The sequence below is a fragment of the Drosophila rhopaloa genome, unplaced genomic scaffold (genome assembly GCF_018152115.1).
Source record: "Drosophila rhopaloa isolate 14029-0021.01 unplaced genomic scaffold, ASM1815211v1 contig_162, whole genome shotgun sequence".
NCBI lineage: Eukaryota > Metazoa > Arthropoda > Insecta > Diptera > Drosophilidae > Drosophila > Drosophila rhopaloa.
The window spans coordinates 412,415-433,588 of NW_025335042.1; the positions used below are offsets into that span (position 1 = coordinate 412,415).

At 37.6% G+C, this 21,174-nt stretch overlaps 1 protein-coding gene across 2 annotated transcripts in view; it reads left to right on the forward strand.

Moving 5' to 3' along the window:
- The first annotated feature begins 10,789 nt into the window (after positions 1–10,789).
- The window catches only part of LOC108041577 (sarcoplasmic calcium-binding protein, beta chain), a 173,360-nt gene continuing 162,975 nt past the window's right edge, over positions 10,790–21,174 (forward strand). Inside the window, exons 1-2 of one of the 2 annotated variants that reach the window (XM_044457515.1) lie at positions 10,790–10,811; positions 10,967–11,063. In XM_044457515.1, the coding sequence (XP_044313450.1) occupies positions 11,012–11,063 (52 nt within the window). In that variant the 5' untranslated portion in view covers positions 10,790–10,811; positions 10,967–11,011. Of the gene's footprint in view, positions 10,812–10,869; positions 10,913–10,966; positions 11,064–21,174 lie in introns of those variants that run through there. The other variant, XM_044457516.1, reaches the window with a different exon arrangement.

Sequence of the window (21,174 nt, forward strand, 5' to 3'; positions counted from 1 at the left end):
TGTTGTTCTTTAACAAGATTCAAGTATATTATATTGCCATGGAAACGATCGAAAAATTTTCGGAAAAGTGAGTTAGCGTGCCAATGCTTATTACTCGATAATGGCTAAACCGATTTTAATATTTTTTTGTTACCTTCTTCAAGAAGGTTTTTAAGCAACAAAAATCAGGAAATGTTTATGCAAATGGGGGAATTTGCAAAAAACTAAGAACTAGGTAGAGTATCGACGCCTATTTCATCAATTTACTGTCGATATGTACGTCAAGCGACTAGTGCTGCCAATTGCTAGATTTTGAAAAAAAAGGGTTGAAAATTGCTAAAAATTCTTTGAAAATATCCAAAGAAAATGTAGATCAATAACATTTAACTTTTAACCTAAGTATGGATATATTTAAAGAAAAGAAAAAGATAGATATTTCAAATACAAATTATTAACTAGTTTTCTTTTTCTTAATGAATATGATTATATGATATATATTTATATTTAAAGAAAAAAAAATTAAAAATAAAAATATGAAACTAAAAATACAAAATAAAATTAAAAGAAACATGATTTCAGAATATTATCATATTATATAAAACTTAATTATATCTTAGCCGACACAACACAGCACAAGAGTGACTGAGTTAAAAACTAGTTACGAAATCTTTGTAAACCACTTTTAATCGTAATTGGTTCAGGAAATTGGAAAAGGTATAAAAAAGTTCCAAATGATGAAGAAAAATAAAAAAAAATGTCTAGTTTTGTAATAAAGTTGATAAAATTGCAAAAACAAAATTAAAAGTTGTTAGATTTGTTGCTAATAGCAAATCGAAAAAAAGCTCCAAATTTTTTAAGAAGTTGTTAGATCTAGCAACTAAATAGCTAAACGGGCAACTCTGAAGCGACTGCTATTAACTAGACTTAATCAAATAAAACTGCATTCTGCAGTATATCCCTCTTTGTAATGGCCGAATGCCGATTTTACCTGCAACGTACGTTGGAAGTCCGCGACATATGCATGAATATATCGTCATTATGGAACAGCAGATTTATTTATCACGTAAAAAAAAGGGCGGACGTGCTTTGCGCGAGATCCGGGAAAAGTTAAAGACTGTGGAAAAACAAATCAAATTTAAAAATCTCAATTGGTGTGTTACAAAATAGGCAAAAATATGCTAACAAAAAAAAAAAAAATCTGTGATATGATTAAATCAATTGCAAATTTTTTTATGATAGTGCTACTCTAAAAGTTTAATGACCGAAGTTACCGAAGCGAAGTGCAAAAAAACGTCTATAAAAAGCCCCTCGGCTCTACTGTCAGTCGATACCCAAAGAGGACGATCGTTGTCACCCTCCTTACTCACTGTTACTCCCACTCCAACGGCGTGGAGTTCTCAATGTAAGACCCCCCACCATCAGAATCGACCCTTGGCGCATCAGCAACATGCAGCGGTAAAGTAACAGCAACAAATACAGCAACGGCAGCAAAACCAACAACTTCGACAGCAACGGCTCTTACCGCGGAATCGACTGCGATGCATACAGACCGGCATGGATCGCTACATCCAAATTAAGCGTAAGCCAAAAATAAACCGAGTCCAAAGAGACAACGAGTTACCCGGGAGATCCATTAACAACAGATTTGCCCTCCTAGCTGAAACTCAACCAGAACTGGGTAAAGAGATCCAACCGAAACCAAAGCCCCCACGAATTTACATTAGGGAGAAAAACTCGAACGCCCTGGTAAAGAAAATTGTTACGCTGGTCTGTGACGGAAATTTTCATGTCGTTCCGATCACTAAAGGAAAAATATTCACAAAACCAAATTTCAGACCAAATCCGAAGAACATTTCCGAGCTGTGTCTAAATACCTGGAGGAAGCTGAGAAAAACTACGAGACGAACCAACTAAAAAGCAGGAAGGGCTTGCAAGTTATACTAAAAGGAATGGAGCCTGACGTAACCCCAATGAATTTATCGATGCCCGCAAAGAAAATGGTATTTTGCAACGAACGTTAGTAACATTATTAACAGTATCAAAATCCGCAACCACTCTTCAACGTAGAGCTGCAGCCAGAAAGCAGAGTATTAAAGAAAAATGGAGTGCACCCCATCTATAACTTGCAATACCTATTGCACCGAAAAGTGGAAGAGCCACACAACAGGAACGGCCCAGTCCAACGTACAAACTGTAAGGAGTACTGTCACACCCGGACATACTGCACACTTCGATCATTCTGTGTAGTTTGACCGTTGAAACACCGCATGCGACGAGTGACAACAACTCGCCACCAAAACACTCAAAACGACGCCGGAAGTATTTTTCGGGATGGCTGCAAGATCCTCATTTGGTCAACTAAATACCCAGAAGGGATTCTCATACGCCGATGCCCTTCGAACAGGAACCGAAAACCCACTCCAGTCGTATCTAGGCAACGTTCAGAAGGTCCCACGACTGTGCAACAAAGTATGATGGAATTTATGTCCTTCATGAAAACGACCATGCAAACACTCGCTCAAAACTAGAGCATGGTGTTACAGTTGCTTGCAGCTAAGCAATCCAAATAATTGATGGCAAATCTACGAATAAGCATGTAGAACGCCAATGGCGTTTCCCGGCACAAACATGAAAAACCACAGTTCCTGAATGAAAATCATATCGACATTATGCTACTGATAGAGACGCACCTCACAAACAAATACAATTTCCAAATAAGAGGCTACACTTTCTACTGCATAGAACATCACCGTAAAGCCCACGGCGGAACCGGCATCCTAATCAGGGAACGCACCAAACACCACTTTCACGAAAGGTTTGCAACTAATTACTTGTAGGTCACGTCTATCAAAGTGCAGTCAGATAGCGGAAACCCCTCCTTTCCTTACAGATCACCCCCAGAGACTGACATCGCACAGAACATACTGGTTAAAATATAAAATGTATGTAAGTTCCCACATCGAACTAACCACGCAGCTCAAAATCGAAGCGGACATCGACTGCTTCACTGATGCTCTAGAAGATGTACTCGTGGCAGCAGCCATTATTTCAACACCACAGTCGAAGGACGTGCAAATCAACCATTTCAAAACTAATCTGCAATTGGAACAGCTTTTTACTGAAAAAGAGGTGTCTGTCATTGTCATTGCTTCAGCCAAAAGAGATCCCGAAAGTCATCGGGGATCTGAAACCGAAATAGGCTCCGGGCACCAAAAATTATAATTGAACTTCCAAACTCTGCTATTGAGGCTATTTGTAAACTCTTCAATGGGACCGAGGAAATGGAATCATAATGATACCGAAGCCCGGAAAAGACCACACAATTCCTTCATCCTACAGACAAATAAGTTTAATATCGTGTCTGTCTAAATTGTTCGAAAATTGGCTTTTTACACGCATAATACCATATCTGGAAGCACACAATGTTATTCCGGCACATGAATTTGGCTTCCGCCAAAGACATGGTACAATCGAACAAGTTAACAGAATAACATAAGAAATCGGCACTGCCTTTGAGAATCGGCAATATTGCAGCGCAATATGCCTCGATGTATCTCAAGCTTTTGATCGAGTCTGGCTCGATGGCCTCATGTTTAAGATCAAAATACACTTGCCAACATACACTCATAAACACTCATAAATTATGCTTTCGATCACCCTTGCTGGACTACAAGGTTCTGCTCTACAACTATACTCTCAAGCTTATCTGGACATATGGCTCCCAGCTGAGGTAGCAGCAATATGGACATCATACAGCGCGCACAATCGCGCACTATCACTGGGGCAGGGTGGTATATTCGCAACCAAAACATCCACAGAGACCTCGGCATTCTTGCAGTAAAGGATGAATTAGACAAACAAAAGACGACCTACAAAGAAAAACTCTCCGTGCACCCAAATCATCTCGTAAGAGGCAGAACCCGCCTACAACGCAACGACCTTCCAACCCAACAATAATTCTCAGGGCCCCATAACTGAGTACCAGTCGTGTGACTGTTAGTTAGATTTCTATAAGATTTGATACACTTATTGTTAGTATCCGAAAGGAGAATTTTCCATAAATAAATAGCAAATTAAAAAAAACAAGAGAGAACCCGTTACTCAGCTAAACAACTTAATATAAATATGACTTCTTGTATGTTTTGCGCCATCTACCCCAAGACATTGGTACCACGGGCCATGAAAGGCGGAAATGTAGGCGCTAGCCAGGCTTAAGCGTTTAATGGGTTTTTGAGCGTTAGAGTGGGCGCGGCAAACTTTTATTAGGCCAATCGATAGGTATTGACGAAACAAATACATATCAATTAAAATTTTCATAATGGAGGGGGCGGGGCACTATTTTGAAACAAACTTGCGCTGCATAGGAACTCCTAAAATCTACATGCAAAATGCCAATCTTCTAGCTTTTATAGTTTCCGTGATCTCATCGTTCATACGGACAGATCGACTCGGCTAGTGATCCTGAACAAGAATATATACTTTATAGGGTCGGAAACGCTTCCTTCTACCTTTTACTCTACGAGTAACGGGTATAATTAAAATAAAAAATTGGTGTATATTTTTGAATATATATTTTTTGTTGAAATCGCTGTCTTCTTGGTCGTCATGGGGGTCTCTCTTGGCCCGCATCAGCTGGTCGTCGCCGGTTGCTGGCATGCTGGTACTCCCTCAGTGACGCAAGTGGGTTTGAGCCCCTCGCGCTCGTTGCATATCTGCTGCAGCTGTCCTGGGCCTGTGAGCTCAGGTGGGGCCATTGCCGATCATTGCACAGGTCTTCGGTATTATAAATGTTGATTTGAATCCTTTACTGTATAGTGGTCCTATGCATTCGGTAGGACAGGTGACTGGTCCTTTTGGGAATTTATTTGGGATGGAGGTTTTGTTATTAATTTTTCATTTATACTTTTTCGATTTGCCGAGTGCGTTGCTGATTTTTTGATTTTATTCTCGAGACTTAATTTTAAATGGTCAGGCTCGGCTTGTAGTTCTTGGGCTGTTGCTGACACGGGAGGTTGTTTGTATGTATATTCTTAAATATATATAAAATATAAATTTATTTACACCTATTTCGTATTGCGTATTTCCATCACTCGCACTCTACTCACTCAGTCTTTTCTTTTATTTTCATCCAGTTGCCGTTGTTGATCCAGTTTCCGTAGAGTAATATTCCACTTGTATCTATACGGTTGCTGTTGCTGCTTGAAGTTCCATTTACATATTCAGTTAGTTTTGACTATTATTTAAATTTATGTTTCATTTTTACTTTGTTAATTCATTTGTGGCCCAGTCTATATCACGGTTGCCTGCCAGAGAACCAAGATCCTTCCAACTTCCCAAATAATAATATATATCTTATTCTTGCGAAATAAAAAAAAATTTTCTTGCTGGCTAGCGGGTCTAAGCTGCGCTGACCAAACAACCGGCAGCGGAGAGACTGCAGTACATGTAGGCCATGGAAATCTGCTGACAGTAAGACTTTACAGGCATACTCAAGTGATCGTATTTTTATACCCGTTACTCGTAGAGTAAAAGGGTATATTGTATTCGTGCAAAAGTATGTAACAGGTAGAAGGAAGCGTTTCCGACCCTATAAAGTAAATATATTCTTGTTCAGGATCACTAGCCGAGTCGATCTAGCCATGTCCGTCTGTCCGTCTGTCATTCTGCCTGTCTGTCCGTATGAACAATGAGATCTCGGAAACTATAAAAGCTAGAAGATTGGCATTTTGCATGTAGATTTTAGGAGTTCCTACGCAGCGCAAGTTTGTTTCAAAATGGTGCCACGCCCCCTCTGACGCCCACAAACCACAAGCAGTGGCCACAGTTTTGATGCTATTATGAAAATTAATTAATTGATATGTATTTATTTCGTCAATGCCTATCGATTGGCCTAATAAAAGTTTGCCACGCCCACTCTAACGCCCAAAAACCCATTAAACGCTTAAACCTGGCTAGCGCCTACATTTCCGCCTTTCATGGCCCGTGGTACCACGGTAGCGCCATCTAACGGATGACTTTGGAACAGCTGACCAAGGTGCTAATTCGAGCGGCGAAAAACATACAAGAAGGCATATTTATATTAAGTTGTTTAGCTGAGTAACGGGTATTTAATAGTCGAGGCACTCGACTATAGCGTTCTCTCTTGTTATGTATATACAATGTAAAAAATTAGTGTAACTTTGTTTGGTCTTTAAGCGGCTATTTACTTGTTCGCTCGCATAAACCTGTGAAGACTAAATAGCTGTACAAACATGTTTTACACAAAATCGATAAGATACGCTCCAAAATAACCTTGGTTCCCGAACCGCTGAAAGAATTGGAATTTTTACTGTCGTTGTTTTTACGTACGGCTAGTCCAATTTTTTTTTAGCTTTTGAAATGGCCGATACTTAAGGGTGGTCTAAGCAATAGGTTTAGACCTTTTGTTGATTAGTAAATTTCTAGCCAGACTAAATAACGTCTGATCTTAAGAAGAGCTGTATAAATGTCTTCTCTTGCTTTGGAGACTCCGTAAGAATTTGGTTTTTCTTAAACAGGTCCGTTAGCGGAACAGCAATCATTGCATTGTTATCTACAAAACGTAGCAGACTGGTACAGGGGAAGAAATCTATGTGCGCCTCGAAATCGTCAATAAAAATGAAAGGATTGTCCAAGTATACGAATACTTCGGCACGCAATCAAACGTTGCTGAAAACTTCACTGGTTAAACTTTCTTTTGCTTGCAAAAACGGCTTGTGAGTTCTGATTTGTTCTCTATGACTGGCTACCGTATTATTGCGTAAATGCAGAAGTTTGTACTGAAACTTTGGCCTCGAATGCCGTAAGAGATGTCTTACTAATGATTCTTCTGAGATCGGATTGCTAAAGCGAACTACTAGCTTTTTCCCTTAAAATTGGTATGGTCCATGTCAAAGTCCATGTCAAATGTCCATGTCAATGTCTCTTTGCTGGAACTTATTTCCAAACTCCCTGCAAAACTCGATCCAATTGAGCAGATGCCGACGATAAATAATTGCAAGTGATCGGAAAATAGACGATCTCCGTTTAAATTCTATCGAAATAATAGCTGCACTCGATACCGAAATTCCTCGACCTACAAACCGTCGTTGGATCCATCAATATTGATGTTCTGATTTGTCCTTTGAATAATATGCGGCACTTTATCTGGGTGCTCTGATGAATTTAATCTTCGACGTTCTAAATATTAAGACAATTATCTTGAAACACTGCCTTGTATGGTCCTGATCCTAAGTCATCCTCCTTTGTGGTGTTTGAATCAAATGGAATTACATGGCTGTATCTCCAATGCCGTTCTCCTTTACATGTGTTTCTGCCCCTTATACTGCTTGCTCTGCTTCTGCTCGTATTACTGTCAGTCCGTAAATTATTATTTGCAGCTCCACCCTGATCCTGATTGCAGACTGGACACCCATTCGACACATGAACGTAATTACTAATGTGATTGTGGTGAAATTTATAATCACATGGTGTATATGCTGTTAAATCGTTCGCCATCGTGGTTGCATACAAATTGTACAAGACTTAATCTCATCGCCCACCGTGAGCAAAAGGTTGAGATTACTGTGGCCCACTGACATTTCAAAATCTAAAAGAAATAATGTATGTCAATAGCTTCAACACTGCGCGAAATATCTTCAATTCATCCAAGGTATATGCGATTGTTCCTATGGGAGCTATAGGATAAGACGTCCGACGGGCCGCTTTTTAAACTTGATCTGCTTACACATGTATTAGGACGACTGTGAAAGTTTCAGATCCCTAGCTTTTAAACTGAGCACGCACAAGGTATTGAAACAGACGGACAGACGGCTATAGATGGCTATATCGACTCCCCTATTGATCCTGATCTGGAATATATTTATATTTAACGTCTCCTTCACTGCGTTGGAAACTTCTGACCAAAATTATAATACCTTCTGCAAGGGTATAATTAAAGTTGGTCCGTGCTTTTATTTACAATGGATTGTTTGTTATATACATACATAAAAAAACATATTTTTCTCCAATGACTTCGGGAATATACTCTCAAGACGTTATTCTATCGATCTATGAAAAAAAAATCGATTTTCTTTTAAATGAAAATTTACATGAGAAGCCCCCCTTAATACTCTTGTGAAAGATTAAATTGTCTACAACGTTTTGCTATTCCTAAGGAGTAAAAAAGAAGGACTATAAAATTTTTGAAACATGTTTGCTGTAAACATCATAAAACGAGATATTAAAAGAACGGTTGGCTGTGCCCGATTATCAATCGCGATTCCTAGACACCTGGTCCTTTTTACCTTCGTCTACAGAAAATTTATGTTTCCTATTAATTTAAAAAATGTCATGTTGATATGGTCGCTCATTTGTGCGAATACGTTAGCTCTCGAACTGTGGTCGCTTTTCCTGACAATAAATCGGTCGAGTCTGATAATATGAGATTATGATAAATATAATAATCGGAGAATACATACGTAATTCCGACGACAAAGGTTCGGTGGGCCCTTCGGAGATGCTGTCTTATGTCTTATTATAATACCTTCTGCAAGGGTATAATTAAAGTTGGTCCGTGCTTTTATTTACAATGGATTGTTTGTTATATACATACATAAAAAAACATATTTTTCTCCAATGACTTCGGGAATATACTCTCAAGACGTTATTCTATCGATCTATGAAAAAAAAATCGATTTTCTTTTAAATTTTACATGAGAAGCCCCCCTTAATACTCTTGTGAAAGATTAAATTGTCTACAACGTTTTGCTATTCCTAAGGAGTAAAAAAGGAGGACTATAAAATTTTTTAAAACATGTTTGCTGTAAACATCATAAAACGAGATATTAAAAGAACGGTTGGCTGTGCCCGATTATCAATCGCGATTCCTAGACACCTGGTCCTTTTTACCTTCGTCTACAGAAAATTTATGTTTCCTATTAATTTAAAAAATGTCATGTTGATATGGTCGCTCATTTGTGCGAATACGTTAGCTTTCGAACTGTGGTCGCTTTTCCTGACAATAAATCGGTCGAGTCTGATAATATGAGATTATGATAAATATAATAATCGGAGAATACATACGTAATTCCGACGACAAAGGTTCGGTGGGCCCTTCGGAGATGCTGTCTTATGCTATTTTATTAAAATTTCATCTAATATAATTTTTTGACGACCTGATCGTGAGTGTTTTACGTGATTGATTTTAACAGTGATAATAAAGGGATGTAACATAACATTAATATTTAAAAAGTTTAATTTAAATAAAAGGTTGTCTCATCGTATAAGTTTTTTATTATTGTTCTTGCTCTGAATGAGAAGGGACATAAATCAATAAATTACCTACAGTAATTGACAGCTTTTTTGTTTACTTAAGGTAAACATAAAATAAAAAGTTGAATATCAAAAAAATTAAATGCAGTTTTCAACTCTAAATAACAATAACATTTGTCGCCAGTTTACATTTGTAGGTTTACAACTACAAATTTAAATTTAACTCATTTTAAAGTGAAAACCGAAATTTTTGCTTTGACACTGTGCCATTTACGCAAGCACACTTAGGTTTTATTTTATAACTTAGTTTTTCTCTTTTAATAGGCCTCAGCTGCGAAAAATCGCCAATTATCGCTAAAGCTATTAATAACTTATTATTTATGTCATTAATGAAAACATTGTCATTATCTAATGTGACCAACAATTATTTTTAAGCTATGTGAACTAATTTATTACATTCTCTCACAATTACGCAGAAAATTAGTTTTTACTCGCAATAGGCATTTGGACAACAAAATTGCATCCATTTTTTAAATTGACCTGCAATGTATTTATTCTTGAAGTAGGTTGAACATTTCGATGTACGACTGTACGTATACGTTATTATTATCACGTACATATGTTTATCGAAAACATGCCAAAAATAACAAAATGTAAGCCTTTTTTAATTTGTGTTTTTATAATAGGTTATGCATGTGCTATTAATATATTTTGTGTTCAAATTTATAAATACAGTAGGGGCTGTCATTTATCAATCATGAAAAATAATGTTCACTAAACATACAAACTTAAACTTACAAACAATTATTACATAAGAAAGTTTTTATTTTATAAGACAACGTATGTTATTTGGATTTTGTGTATTTATTTATAAATATACATATATAAGTTCTTGCATTTGTGATTATATATAAATAAATATATATATATATTACAAATAATTTATTACTAGAACTGACTAAAGCAAGCCAATGCTTATGTACCTTTTCGGAAATAGCAAAAATGTATATGCTGATGATCTTATTGGCTCAAATCGTTCAAATGAAGCTATAGGATTTCGTCACCAAAGCCTACTAAAATTTCCATAAATTCTAATAATATGCATTATGAATAGAGTGCTCATATATGGCAGCTATATAGCATTGGGGTCCGACTTGGATACAATTAAAAAGGAATTGCAAAAATTGTGAAAGCGACTATATTTTAAGTAAAACGCCGTTGGTCCAAAAGTTTGTAAAGAAAATACCCCCAAATACCTCTAAAACTGAGATACAAGATAATAAGGACTAAGCCTATACCAACTGGCCTGATGATGCTTAAAAATAAATATTTTGTATAGGCTCGGGAATGCACTTCCTGAATCTACATTTCCCTGCAAGCCAAATTTATAAAACCTTTTGCAAGGGTATTAATATATACTTATAACGCATTTCCTTTTCAATGAATCTATGTATTTATATATAATGTTTAGATACATGCAATATAAATAATGTTGCCAAAGTGTACGATTTTTGGCAAAAGGTGCAGAAAATTTAGTTAGTCTGAAGTTAGCTATTCCGAAGGTAAGGAGCTAATATTTACTAGGCAACAACTTTCAAAGTAAAATTTCTATTTATAGAAACTATATATAAGAATATATTTATTATCATACATTGACAAATGGGTACATATATATTATTTCAGTATGTATTTAAACTTAAATATATATTATTTCTAGTTTCAACATTTTTATGAGGATAAGTTGAAAACATTTAACGTCATAATGGCTTATTCCTGGGATAACCGTGTCGATTTTGTTGTTCGGTATATGTATGGTAAGTATAAGAATCTTCCAATCATAGTTGAACCATCTATTTTTTTAAAGATAATATAAACTACTATTATTGTAAGATTAGTATAAAAATATACAGTTTTTAATAACTTAATGTGAAATGACAAGGTATCCTGATAGACAATCCGCCTTTATTAAAGAATCTTAGAATTTAATTCATGAGATGTAAAAAAGTATATATTTTGTGTATAAAGTCCATGGCACTATGCCAGTAATAGCTGATTTTGGGTACATTGTAATAATTGAGCTACATTATTTTGAAAAAGAATTTTTTTTACGCCGGTACTGGTTTTTACTTTAAAATAAAATTGGAAAAAGTGTGGGTTATTTTTGTCAAAAAATTCTTTCTTTTAAAATCGCTCGATACACAACAACATTTAATGATAAGTTTTCCTGATGGATTTTAGGACGGCATTTATGTTTTCAATTACCCAATTCACTGGAATAGTAAAAATTTTTACAATTAGTGCTAAAAATATCTAGACTTTCATAAAAACTGTAATTTTTTCTTTTGAAACATAAGCTTAGTTTGTTAATTTAATTCCAAAGCCAAGCAGGCTAAACAATATATTATGTATAACGCAAAACTTAAAATGCTAATAAAGAAATCTACCCGCTCGATCAGGATTATTTTGTTTTGACACTCTTGCGAAAGTTGCACTTACTCTCTAATAACTTCAAATCGGTAAAAGATATTTTGATGACTTGTACAAATATTAAATGTATTTTCTTTTAATGAAAACAATAAATTTTGTTTTTGATGTGCACCCAGCCAGAAATTCGGTCCTTTGAAATAAAGTTTCCCAATTGGCACAATTTGATTCAAAATGACTAATCGGTTGACTAGAACTGGAGATAAAACTTAAATTAATCATTTAAGAAGTGGTACCTACAAAAAACTTTTCATAATTAAAAATTAATTAAACTTATACATATATTTATTTTTCTAGAAACTATTTTATTTCGAAACAAGAAAGGAAAGCTAACTTCGGGCGGAGCCGAAGTTGATATACCCTTGCAGAATACTCTGTAAATTATATTCTCCAAAATTATTCATATGATGCATTCTTAATACTCATAAAAAATCTTAACTTTCTAACTTTAAAAACACAAAAGTTATGGCATTTCCGATCAATCAGTTATATGGCAGCTATAGAATATAGTCGGCCGATCCTTATGAAATTTGGTAGGTCGGATTGATTGGCCAAATATAAAACCCATAGGAAATCCCAGCTTCCTAACTTTACAAACACAAAAGTTATGGCATTTCCGATCAATCAGTTATATGGCAGCTATAGGATATAGTCGGCCGATCCTTATGAAATTTGGTAGGTCGGATTGATTGGCCAAATATAAAACCCATAGTAAATCCCAGCTTCCTAACTTTACAAACACCAAAGTGATGGCATTTCCGATTAATCAGTTATATGGCAGCTATAGGATATAGTCGGCCGATCCCGGCCGTTCCGACTTATATACTGCGTGCAAAGGAAAGAAGGGTGTGTGCAAAGTTTCAATTCGATAGCTTTAAAACTGAGAGACTAGTTTGCGTAGAAACAGACAGACGGACAGACGGACAGACAGACGGACAGACGGACATGGCTATATCAACTCAGGAGGTGATCCTGATCAAGAATATATATACTTTATATGGTCGGAGATGTCTCCTTCACTGCGTTGCACACTTTTGACCAAAATTATAATACCCTCTGCAAGGGTATAAAAAGTTAAAATCTTAACTTTCCATTTTACTTTTTAAATTAATTGAAATTATATCATACTTTGAATTTTTTGAGTAAGCAATAATGTATTATACATTTATAGAATGCTATTCGAGTGTCGCAGGGGATTATTTTATACCAAATCCCATTAAGAGTGAGAATTTTTCATTTCATTAGAACCATTTTAAATCAGTTAACATCAGGAATTTTTATATTTATATATGGCTTGCGGCTAGCCTGATAATAAGAGCAAGGTATAAAGAAAGTATTTCACAAGCCATTTAAAGCTAAAACCATTGCAGAGGGGGCCCAAAATAGTAAATAAGTAAACTATTTCATAACAACGGCGGTTTAAAATGTTTCCTGCTTGACAATAAAGACGTTTATCAAATGTTGGCACTGTAGACAGTTTTATTATCAAAATGTCATCCACATCGATATTGAAAAATCGAAAATTGGCGATTGAAGGTTATTTTACCATTCCTAAGCTTTATAAAAAATTGATTTTGCATCAGTTCCTTTCTATGTACGCAATTTGGGATAAAGATCTATTACGCTTTTTCATGCCCAAAGCGGATTAAATTTGCTACAGGATGGTATAATACTTGACTTCATTTACAATTTTTTTTCACCTTTTCTGTTTACTATGTCTGATTACCCAATTACATAAAGAGACGTTGCACGTTGGCGCAATGGAACAAAGAACGACGAAAAAAATTAATTTTTCATGAACACAAAAGGGTATTATAATTTTGGTCAAAAGTGTGCAACATATCTGACCCTATAAAGTATATATATTCTTGATCAGGATCGCGTCCTGAGTTGATATAAGCATGTCTGTCTGCCCGTCTGTCTGTCCGTCTGTCCGACTGTCTGTCCGACTGTCTGTCCGTCTGTCTGTCCGTTTGTCTGTTTCTACGCGAACTAGTCTCTCAGTTTTAAAGATATCGAATAGAATCTTTGCACACCCCCTTTGTTCCTTTGCCAATAAATATAATTTACAGAATATTCTGCAAGGGTATATCAACTTCGGCTCCGCCCGAAGTTATCTTTCCTTTCTTGTTAATTATGTTGTTTTGGGTATTTATTCAGTGTGATTTATTACATGTGAAAAGTACCATCTATTTTGTCAAAACTAAAAGAGAAATATATATTTCGATAGAGAAGCCAAATACAACAACTCGTATCCTCTTCCCCGTATTGTTCAAATTTTTGATCAGTTGATGGGGGCCCAACGTTTTAAGCACCTATTGATGCAAATTTGTGCACAAAATTAAATTACCGTGTTATATTTGAAAAAAAAACAATATTTTATATATTTTTACCACTCCTATTTTTTGAATTAAAAAGAAAATAATAATGTATTCTTTTGTAACAGTTTAAATTTATTTTCCAAATAGATGTATAGATTATATTGTTTTTCCAAATTATTCGAGTCCGCTTTGGTTTCTTTTTAAATTCTTTATTTATGATTTTTATTTAATTCATATTTGGAGCAGAGCAGCCGTTGGAGCTAAAAAGGGTAAGTCTCGTAACGGCGCTGCCAACAGCGGCAGCGGAGAGACGACCTATATATTCTTAATATATATGTATATGCTCACTTAGTCTGGAGCGCGGAATTATGCAAATTAATGATATTTCCATATATTTGGATATTTAATAATTGTTATGTGGAGCGGAGCTGCCACAGAGAAACAAAGTTGAGTTAAGTTTATTTATATTTATTGCGAGGAGGAACCGCTCGCTCGCTTCATCAAATCATAACTGAATACAGGAATATAAACTTAAAGCTAACAAAAGGTTTTCTCACAGCGGCTACGCAAATATGCTGAGTTGGCCGTCTGTGCGGATGCAAACAGTCCAATACTGGGTCAGCAAAGAATCCGATGCATGGTCGCGGACTTATTGTCCGGTTAACTTAGTTAACTACCCCTCCTTCAAGATTTAGGCCGCCCTCAGCCGACCCTATCTCAGCGATTACCTCCCTCAATTGGGCTGCTGATTTCTTTGCGTTAATGACTCGCTGGCAGGTGAGCAAAATACAGATCAGAGCACAGCATACCGCTACTACGATTAGCGCTACCTGATACGTTTGGGTGTTGTTGACCTCTTCTCCCACTTTCTGGATGAACCTCAAGTTACGTTCGTTGAGGCGATGAAGGTAAGGGAGGCTCAAAATTTCGTGGATGCCGGTTATGTTCAACAAAGGGGAGCTTGCCACTCCCGGATTCCTTATCCGGATGTTGTCATGGTTGATGAACATGGTTCCGTTAATCACAACACGATCGTTGAATGTTATGAGATACGTGCCACGTAAGGAAACATCCGGGCCATTGTCAACTCGAACCTGCGCTAAACAGTCATTAATTATGATAGTGCCTTCATCCACTTGAGTGACCGGGTACAAGTCACTCGGTTGGGTATCGCAATGCGCAACACCTCCTGCGTGAAGATCTCTGGCGCATGAGCCACTCACAGATAGCTGACAGAATGTGGCACCAGGTGTTGCGGTGCAGTTTTCAACTTGATGGACTCTTCCATCACATTCCGCAACGTTGTTGTTCTTCATCCGTACGATCACATCATGGTGGGCGACTGGGAAAATGGTGACCTTCCTACATACAAACTTTATTACAGGAAATTTTATTATAAAGTACAAGACATTGGTAGATTGAAGTATTTTTACGGACGCAACGGACAAAATATCCCTAATGGGGGTGTTGGTGGGGTCTTCCAGCCAAACTGATTATAAATCTGCATGGTCTAATATGTAAGGGCTGACAATATCGACTTTAGCCAATGCAATGGCGAGCATTAAGTTTTGCAATTCCATCATTAACATTCTATTACGAGCAAGAAGAGCAAGAAGAGTTTCATATGCGTCTTCACAGAGAACGGTCGTGTTTTTGTTTTGCGCTCCGAATTTTCATTTGTCTTATTGAAACCACCGGGGTTTACTTAAATCTCTTCATTGTAGCTACACCTTTAAGTGTTTTCTAACAACTTTCCGTTCGCTTCGCGAGTGCATCGTGATTAACTTGTGTTTAGTAAACAAAAAGTTTTTATCATAATTTAAGTCGGTGCTGGTTTGTTGTTATTGTTTTCTATTGCCCCTCTTTTCAGTCTTTCTCTTCGTCGTTGAGCGCTGTTGGAACGGCACGCACTCCAACGGTCAAATCTCTCAGAGGTGTTTTATACCGGAATTAATCGGTTAATAATCCCGCTCTCTCTCTCTTTTCGTTTCTATATCGTTTCGTGGTGCCTAACAACAAAGTTATTCGGTGTTTCGCTCCCGCTCTGTCGCTCTGCTTGATCTCTCTTTAAAAAGTTCTTGAGCGCTTTCGATTTTTTTGTCCGCTATAGTGCACAGTGGTCCGTGGGCAGTGAAAATGGCTTTCTGTTCATTAAAAAATGGCAAGAAAGTTATCTCGGCGGGACAGCAAAGTATTCCCTGCCATACATGTGATAAAATTTATCACGCAAAGTGTCTTGGCTATTCTGGCCTGGTTCGTGATGCCATCGATAAGAGGAGTGGCCTGCGCTACTACTGCGATGAATGCATTGTACACGAGAACCAGGCAATAACTATTAGGCGGCTCACAAAAAGCAGTGCTACGGAATTAATCCGGAACTGCCGTAAAAATACGGACCTGCTCGTGGCGCTTGAATCTCAGCTCACTAGCCGCATGCTGAGCCCGATTCCCCAAAGCGCAAAAAAGTCGCGGTCGGTGGGCATTCTCAAAGTAAAGTAGTGGTCCCAACACCTCATGTAGACTTAACGTCCGGATTACCGGCCGATACTGGTAGTACAGATACAAATTCTGTAGTACCAAAAAGGGTTGCATGTGTTGTACCAAAAACGGTTACTTGTGTTCGGGTGCCCCAGCTAAAACATGTATTTGTTATACGGCTCGCCCCAGACCTCTCATCACTGGATATTACGGCTTATATCCGTAACAAAATCCAAGTTGATGATTTGAAAGTCGAACAATTTAAATTTTCTTATGCTAGGAAAGTATCATCATTTAAGATTGGTATTCCTTGTGCTCTTTTTGCATCTGTGTGTTCCACCAGTTTCTGGCCCGAGGGCATATTTGTAAAAGAGTACGAAGCTAAGAGAAAAAAGAATAGTTCAGGGGGAATGGATAACACCATTAAAGAACCATCCCCAGCGCCCTCCACATCCTCTTCTGTCCCAAAAAACTAGCCTCCTCTTTTCTTCTTTGCTATCAGAATACAAGAGGCTTACTTAGTAAGCTGACTAAATTGTATTCGGATAGTTTTTCTTTCCCATATAATATTATGGTATGTACAGAGACCTGGTTAGGGCCGGATATTCTTAGCTCCGAAATTCTCCCGGGTAAGTACACAATTTATAGGCTTGATCGTCAGTCCAGACGGGGAGGTGGAGTCCTGATTGCTGTCGACTCCACCTTTTCGTCTGAATTACTAACTTTCGAAGAATTTTATGACATCGAATTCCTAGGTATAAAATTATCGTTTCCCGGTAGTTTTGTATATATTACTTGTTCATATATCCCACCATCATCTGAGTTCCCTATTTACGCAAATCACCTTTCCGTTATTCAGTCCATTTCCAAAAAACTGTAGGATCGAGATCAGTTAATTGTATTAGGTGATTTTAATATACCTAGTGCGACATGGTCCCCTGACGAAAACTCTAACATTTTACTTCCTTTAGCGCAGCATGACTTTATTGACGGCTTGCTTGACATTGCGCTATCCCAAGTGAACCATGTTAAGAACTCCTTAGGACGTTTACTGGACTTGTGTTTTGTTTCAAATTCAGAAGGCGTTTGCCTATCAAGAACGTCACCACTTACACAACCGGAAGATCCTTATCATCCAACTCTAGAGCTGACTGTAGACGCAAGAACAGAGCTGAATAAAAAATCCGAAAAGTCGGTTAAACGAATCCGCTGCTTTCGTAAGGCAAACTTTCATCTTTTAAATACTTTTATATCCGGCTATGACTGGTCCGAATTTTATTCATGCACTAACGTGGCTAAGGCCGTTAATATCTTTTATAATGCATTGAATTGCTTCTTTTATCTGTGTGTTCCGTTATACTATCCGTCAATTTCAAATAAACCTCCGTGGCTTAATAAAGAGTTGTCACACCTAAAAAATATTAAGTCCAGACTTTTCAATAAATTTAAAACGTGCGGTTCACAATCTGCCTTCTCTCGGTACCTAAGGGCTCGGTCAAATTTTATCGTGCTTAACGCCCGGTGTTAAAAAAGCTATTTGACTCGTTGTAGGGTCCAATTTTCACAAGATCCAAAACAGTTTTATAATTTTGTTAACACTAAGCGTAAATCAGCCTGTTACCCTGCATCACTATCATTCGAAAACTCTACGGCAAATTCTGATCAGGCAATTGTCGATATATTTGCCCAGTTTTTCCAGACAACATATTCTGTTTCATTCCGTCCAAATCCGTCTTATTCAAATGCCATACCCAAGTCGAACTTGATTTTTTGTCCGAGGCTAAGCGAAAGCTCCCTTCTTTTGGATCTTTATAAAGTTAAGCCTGTCTATTCACCGGGTCCGGACGGAGTTCCAGGCTGCGTGCTGAGGTACTGTGCTGAAACTCTGTGTAGACCTCTGTACAAATTGTTTACCTTGTCTTTAAAAACATCTCATTTCCCACTTATTTGGAAGGAGTCATTTGTCATTCCCCTTCATAAGAAAGGAAATAAATGCAATACAAGTAATTACAGAGGCATATCCAAATTATCCGCCATCCCAAAGCTTTTCGAAAACACTATTACACCCCATTTGCAACATCTTTGTAGATCGATTATATCTCCATGTCAACATGGATTTATAAGGCGAAGATCTACGACGACAAACCTCTTGGAGCTAACGTCTTTTGTAATAAATGGCTTTAGAAAGAAGATGCAGACTGACGTAGTTTGCACTGACTTTAGTAAAGCGTTTGATTCAGTAAATCACTCGCTACTTGTATTAAAGCTTGACTTGTTAGGGTTTCCATGTGATCTTCTAACATGGATCTCAAGTTATCTGAGTGGTAGGACTCAACGAGTCCTCTTTAAAAACTCGATCTCTGATTTGATCCGAGTTACTTCAGGCGTCCCACAAGGAAGCCACCTTGGCCCACTTCTTTTTACTTTATTTATAAACGATCTCCCTCTAGTCTTGACAAAGTCGCGTGTCCTTATGTACGCAGATGACGTTAAGTTATGCCTGCAATATAACGAAATTTCTAGCAGTTCAGACTTACAATCTGACCTAAACGCTTTTCAAACATGGTGTTGTGAAAATCTTTTGGATTTAAATAGCGCTAAGTGCAAAGTAATGACATTTTTTCGGGTGAACCCACAATATGCAACGTATACGCTGGGTGATGACCTTGGCGTCCTCCTTGACCCTAAACTTAAGTTTTGTGACCATATTACTTCTATGGTGAATAAAGCCAGGGGAGTACTTGGATTTATTAAAAGGTGGTCAAAGGAATTCGATGATCCCTATGTTACAAAGACTCTCTTCATTTCACTAGTCCGTCCAATCCTGGAGTACTGTTCTGCAGTTTGGAGTCCTCAGTATGGTGTACATATAGACCGGATAGAGTCTGTGCAAAAGAACTTTTTATTATTTGCTCTACGGGGCCTTAACTGGAATGCAAGCCTTATTTTACCATCCTACTCTAGTAGACTTCTCCTAATTAATCTACCATCCTTAGTAAACCGTAGAACGATGCTTGGCACAACTTTTATCTATAAACTTATTCACGGGGATGTGGAGAGTCCCGAGTTACTGGGTCGCATAAGCTTCTCCGTGCCTAATAGAATTACCAGGAACTATGTTCCTCTTACATTAAATATTTGTAGATCTAACTTTGATATGCATGAACCGTTTAGAGTACTGTGTAACGACTATAATAGACTATACCATATTATTTCTACTACCGACTCTTTGCCAAGCCTAAAATCATTAATTTTATCTTACTTAGCACAAAATTAGTATTAGTATTAGTCTCGTACGTATTTCTAATCTTAGTCTGTCCGCTTTTATATTGTGCTTTTAAACTTCTCGCGATCTCGTTTTTACGCCTATTAGGCTCCGCGCGTAACAAGCACTGCTTGGTGTCGTAAGGGCCACTTGTTTGCGCTGATCATAGTGCATCAACGTACGAATAAAAAAAAAAAAAAAAAAAATATAAATGTTCGGTGTTAATTTCTGATTTTTTTGCCACATTCAGAATTTGGTTAACTGTAACTGTTAGTTGATTAATTTGATTTTGGACTTTGTTATTTATTTCTATCTGTCTGTTATTCGAATTTACTAACTGAGATTCCGTAAATTTAATTCTTTCCAAATCATTAGCATCTGGAGTTCCCGCTACAACCTTAAGAATAGACCCTAAGAAGTCTAGACTTCTTGCCACTCTGTGGTGCACTCCTAATGAGTCCAGTAGGTCCCGAAGGTGATCGATGTCCGCATTTAGAAGCATCTTCATGTGCGACCGTGGAAACAAGTCGCTCATGCCGGCGGTCTCTTCCACAACTAGTCTGAATTCCGAAAGATTAGAAGAGTGGGTGACTCGTGCGTATTCCTCCCATACTAGAATGCGGCCCTCCACAACTGGAATGTACTTGGCTTGAGAAAAGTCGGTAATGTGCGCCGACGCCAAGGATAGGGAAAGGAGGATGGCAAGACTGAACCTGCGAAATGGAATGAGTACTTTTTACTTTCTGTTTTATTCATGCAGAGGCTTCCCACCACCAAAAGGAATGTCTTAAATGATAAATCTTAGGCTCGAAGATGGGTCTTATAACTAATGCCAAGTGGCTATTTTTGCTTAATAATGAAAAATGAATAAAAATTACAGGAGTTGCCCGAAGATGTTACTTTAGGTTGTCCTCGTGGACCACCCTCCCCTTAATGAGGACCGTGGTCCCCAGGTCCGCTTCAACGATTTTTTCTTCACATAGTGGCGTTAGCTTGTTGCCAAGTCTCCTGTTGGACTTCACAAGAACTTTGTCACCAACTTCGAAAACCCTGTTCTGTCGCGAAGCGTTTTCCCTGGTCCTAAGCACGTTTTGGGCGCTTTTAATTTTGTCACAAACATCTCGCTGCATGTCTTCATCCTCACCCTGTATAACGTCAGCTGGCCTCTTATTGATGACCGAGTGGATTGATTTGTTATACTTTGTGGTGGCTAACAGGATCACCTCCACGGTGTCACTTATGCCTTTATCGATTTTCAGACATCTTGCCAGCTCAAGAAGAGTGCTGTGAAAGCGCTCCACTTGACCATTTGAGACGCTGTGCAGAGGTGGTGCATTTGCAATGGCAACACCGAAGTGATCACTTAGCATAGTCGAA